Genomic DNA, 4,999 nt, shown 5'->3' with positions numbered 1-4,999 from the left:
GCCTTTTAGACATAGTCTTCTGTATGTGTCCCTTCCAGGGGTATGTCTCCCTGCCCCTCTCCTAAGTCTGCCAGCCTAATGCAGCCACCACAGCCACCAGGCTGTCTGACTATCCTTCTGCCCCTCTGTACTCCTGGGCTGGAACGACCTGGGCAGGGCAGAACTGCCCAGAAAGCAGTGTACCCTCTCCGCTTGAACCTGGGACAGGCTTTTAGCCTCCAGTAGGCCAAACCCCAGGGCTGCAGCTGGAGCTCTGGGGGGGGGGTTGTGTGCTGCCCTCCCAGGCCCCTCCTCAGTGCCCCTGCTCTTCACAGTCTACGTGACGCTGACCTGCGCCTTCCGGTATGGCCGGGAAGACCTGGATGTCTTGGGTTTGACTTTTCGCAAGGACCTGTTTGTGGCCAACGTGCAGTCCTTCCCACCAGCCCCCGAGGACAAGAAGCCACTGACACGGCTGCAGGAGCGGCTCATCAAAAAACTGGGCGAGCACGCCTACCCCTTCACCTTCGAGGTCAGCTCCCAGAAGCAAGTAAAGCAGGCATCTCCTCTGGGGTGCGCTCAGGGCAAGCCCATGGGGAAGCCAGGAGGGCAGCTGCTTTGTCTCTCCTGATTGGGACCTGGGTACCATCACTTATATTACCTGTTACGTGTCTTATCTCTGGCCACCGTGGACACGTCACACACGCCCACACCTCTAGGTTGCTCTACTGGCCTTCTGTATTCAAGTTACTAGAGAAAGGGCGACCCAGGGGTGGTTGCAGCGAAGGAAGGAATTCCGCCTGGCCCTGAGTCACCGTGTATCTCCCCTAAGACAGGCTGCCCACACGCGCAGCTGATCCCTTTGCCACGTCTCCTTACCATCCCAAGACTCCACGCTTCTGGAGTTCACAGCTTCATGTTTCCCAGACTCCGTGATTCTGGGGCGGGATTGTAGGTGAAGAACAAGCAAATTCTTTTTTTTTTTTTTTTTTTTTTTTTTTTGGTTTTTCGAGACAGGGTTTCTCTGTGGCTTTGGAGCCTGTCCTGGAACTAGCTCTGTAGACCAGGCTGGCCTCGAACTCACAGAGATCCGCCTGCCTCTGCCTCCCGAGTGCTGGGATTAAAGGCGTGAGCTACCACCGCCCGGCTATTTTTTTTTTTTAAATATTTATTTATTATGTATACAACATTCTGTCTGTGTGTATGCCTGCAGGCCAGAAGAGGGCACCAGACCTCATTACAGATGGTTGTGAGCCACCATGTGGTTGCTGGGAATTGAACTCAGGACCTTTGGAAGAGCAAGCAATGCTCTTAACCTCTGAGCCATCTCTCCAGCCCCTAACAAGCAAATTCTTATCTCCCCCAGTCTGCCCGTGACCCCGTGTACAGTATGATGTGTTATGGCTCGACTGGGAGAGAAAAAGTCTATTTCAGGGGCTCCTCGTCTGATGGGAGAGAGACATCTTGTTTCTGGAAGACCTGGTCTGACAGAGGAGAGATGATGTGTCCCAGGGACTTGATCTGATGGGTGTTTAGGAGTGAGGTGTGCAGGGAAAGGCAAGGCAGAGGCGAAAGCTTAGCTCATTTTATTTGTCTCCTGAACAGATCCCTCCAAACCTTCCATGCTCAGTGACGTTGCAGCCAGGGCCTGAGGACACAGGAAAGGTAGGTCACTCCAAGAAGACTATCTCTCTGGTTCCAGACTCTCATGTCTCCAGGGTTCTGGTTTTCTCCCCATGGAGTCATGGACATCTGGAACCTCCCTTCCTGTTGAAGCTGCCTGGGTCTGATATCCCTTGGACAGTCAGTCCCTTGAGACAAGGCTGCAGATGCAGGCTGGCCTTGCCCCCACCTCCGGTGATTTGTCCCAGGTCCTTTGAGTCACTTTTGCTGGCTCTGGTGTTGATTGCACAGGGCCAACAGATTCTGAGGACCTCCCTCTGGCTTCGCATGGGTCCTAGCTGCCTCATTTGGCGACGGGATGGCTACCGTTCTACAGCTGGGATGTCTGATATTTGGAGAAAGTGACCCCAGCAGTGCCTCAGGCCCCCAGACTTTAAGAGCTCACACTCTCACCTTCAGAGCAAAGACAGTGATCATGCTCCCCCATATTGTTAGAGAGCAAGGGAGACCCCATGACATCTGGCACAGGGTCTTCACGTTGCTGATGGCTGTCTTGAGGAGGACATCCACCTGGACTGAAGCCGGGGTCCCAAATGTGATTGGTGTTGGCTGGTGGGCTCGCAGGAGGAGCAGCTACAGGGGAAGGACCTGGGTCGGGGGCAGCATTGGGACAAGGTCAACACTGGACCAGGTTTTCAGATCCATATCTAGGAGCCCTCAAGTGGCGGAAGTGTATGTTCTCACCCAGCACTCTGGCTTGTAAGGGGCGGGAAAAAGTGGTTGGGGACCTTGGCTTCTCAATGCCACGGGGTCAGCGCGGCCTCTTTCACAGGCCTGTGGTGTGGACTACGAAGTCAAAGCCTTCTGTGCCGAGAACCTGGAGGAGAAGATCCACAAAAGGTACGCAGGATGCCAGGGGGAGAAGGGTGGAAGGACAGGAGGGGGATCCAGAGAGGAGTGATGAGGAGCGGGTTGCCCTGTGGGAAGAGTCTGGAAGGCTGTCAGGTCTCGGTGAGCTTCCTGGAGGAGGTGGCCCGAGGGGCCTGAGCCTGTCCTCGCTCGCATCCTTACCTCTGTATTTCCCTCCAGACTGCAGTGTTTTGATGTTAGAAAGACGCCCCCCCCACTCTCCCCCACCCCCGCCCACTTTAGATCTCAGTCTGCCCGCAAGGGAGGGACTTGCTCGGCAGAGAGAGGAACGCAGCTGGCCCGGATCTCTCGCGGCTGACTTCCCTGGGGTTCAGGACCTTCAGTCTCCTGGCCTTAACCACAATTCTGACGCCCCTGCATCCTAAGTCCAGCCCCTAGACCAGCCCCTGAGGGATGTCCACCAGCCTCGTATGGAGGAGTCTGCCATCTGGTGGTGACTAACTGTATTACAATCATTTCAAGCTGCAACTTGGTAGCTCCTGTATGGGATGGGGGTTTATTAGACTCCTCTCTTGCTTCTCTGCCCCAACTTTCCCCTTAAGACCTCAGATGAAGAGGACCTAACAGCATTGTGGAATAGGAGAGGGGTCTTTAGCCGAACACCAAACAGCAGGCAACCTTGAGGGTCGCTACCCTCACCCACTCCCCATGGGACATCTTATACCACTCCCTAAGACTCACTGATAAGATAGCTGTCAGTTCTTAAATGCTGAGTTGGTTCTGGCCCTAAGGGGTTAAGTGGAGTTGTCTCTGTTGTACAGATGAAGAAACTGAGGCACAGGGAGGTAATTTCCTCAGGCCATGTCGTTCACCAAGACTCTCAGACTCCAGGGAATGGAGGTGGCTTGTTGGAGAAATGGGGGTGCTGGTATTTCTCGTGTGCCACTGACTCCCTGTCCCCTCAACAGTTCAGTTCATTTTTGCTTCTACCCTAAGCCCTGGGACCTCCACTGAACCCTTCTTACCTGTGGGCTTCACCAAATCATCTCTCCACTGTCCCACACGTCCCTGGCTGAATCTACATCCTATAATGAAATCCACCACCTCTCATGGGGGCCTATCCATCCTACGTATTTCCACGTAGCAAGTCTTTAACATAGGCTGCCATGCGGCGGTACAGCCACATGGGTTGAGACTATTGTAGTGGACAAACCAGACAAGAAGTTCCCGTCCTCAGCAGCGTACACTATCAGGAGACAAAGGGGGCAAGAAGCAAAAGAGTCCTTGTCTTACAATTGTGCTGGGTACTGGGACATGGACCCAGATGAAGTGGGGGTGGCCCAGGGACAGAATGGAGGAGGCTGAGCAGAGTCACATGGTGACAAGCCCTCCAGGCTAACCTCTGTGGTTGGCAGGCAATGGGGAGCCACAGGAGCCTGTCGAGAGAGATGTAGGTACAGAGACAAAACCTAGAGACCGGTGACTCTGTCTGTCTTCCTCCCCACTTACCTCCCTTAGGAATTCAGTGCGGCTAGTCATCCGGAAGGTTCAGTACGCCCCAGAGAGGCCTGGCCCTCAGCCCACGGCTGAGACCACCAGGCAGTTCCTTATGTCAGATAAGCCCCTGCACCTTGAGGCATCTCTGGATAAGGAGGTAAGAGGCTCAGACCCGTTGTCTCCAACTCAGATGTCCCTCATATTCCACTACCTTCTGACCTTCCTGAAGGGGATTTGGGGAATCCTGTGGGGGTCCAAAGGACTGACTGAGTTAGGCATGTGCACCTACCGGACAGGAACGATGTACCTTCTGGAAGGGTCCTGGCCATTCCTCCTCACATCCTGATAACTGCCTGCTTCAGGCGGGGTGGAGAAGCCCAGCCCTATCAGCTGGGGTGATGATGTGAGCAGGACCCAGGGATTCCTTGCTATTACCATCTCATCCATGAGCTAGCTAGAAGGTAGCAAACTCTTAAGAAGTCAGGGGACTCTGAACCAGCTGATGGAGGTGTGGGTGTGACCCTCCTTCTTGGGGGAGCTAAAGGCAAGGGCCTGGACAAGGTGTGACATTGCTCTGTCCAACCCCTCATATTGAATAAAGGAGAAACCGAGACTTATTTAGCCTGTCCAAGGTTGCATGGTCATTATCACCATCATTACAATTATTGTTGTCTTAGCAAATGGTTGGAACAGAACTGAAGCCGGGGATGCCAGCTTCCTTTTCTTTGTGGTGTGTGCGTATGTGTGTGTGTGTGTGTTTATGCACATGTGTGTAGCTGGATGACAACCTTGGGGGTATCATTCTCAGGAACACAATCTACTTCCTTTTGAGACAGAGTCTGTCATTGGCCTGGAGCTCACCAACTGGATTAGACTGGCTGGCCATTGAGCCTCAGGGATCCTCTTGTCTCTGCCTCCCTAGTGCTGGGATTATAAGCAGGGGCCACCACATCCAGCATTTTACATAGGTCTGGAGGTGGAATTCAGGTCCGTGTGTGTGCAATCCAAGTATCTGGAGGTGGAATTCAGG

The 4,999-nt window shown here is 53.8% G+C and overlaps 1 protein-coding gene across 1 annotated transcript in view; it reads left to right on the top strand.

Moving 5' to 3' along the window:
• Positions 1-4,999, top strand: part of Arrb1 (arrestin beta 1) — a 100,514-nt gene that overhangs the window by 85,002 nt on the left and 10,513 nt on the right. The window contains exons 4-7 of the mRNA XM_026784325.1: positions 315-511; positions 1,585-1,644; positions 2,435-2,502; positions 3,991-4,126. Coding sequence (XP_026640126.1) covers positions 315-511; positions 1,585-1,644; positions 2,435-2,502; positions 3,991-4,126 — 461 coding nt within the window. The remainder of the gene's footprint in view (positions 1-314; positions 512-1,584; positions 1,645-2,434; positions 2,503-3,990; positions 4,127-4,999) is intronic.

The sequence above is a fragment of the Microtus ochrogaster genome, chromosome 22 (assembly GCF_000317375.1).
Source record: "Microtus ochrogaster isolate Prairie Vole_2 chromosome 22, MicOch1.0, whole genome shotgun sequence".
Classification (NCBI taxonomy): Eukaryota; Metazoa; Chordata; class Mammalia; order Rodentia; family Cricetidae; genus Microtus; species Microtus ochrogaster.
Note: the sequence above shows the minus strand (reverse complement) of the source record. Positions and strands in the feature narration are given on the sequence as shown.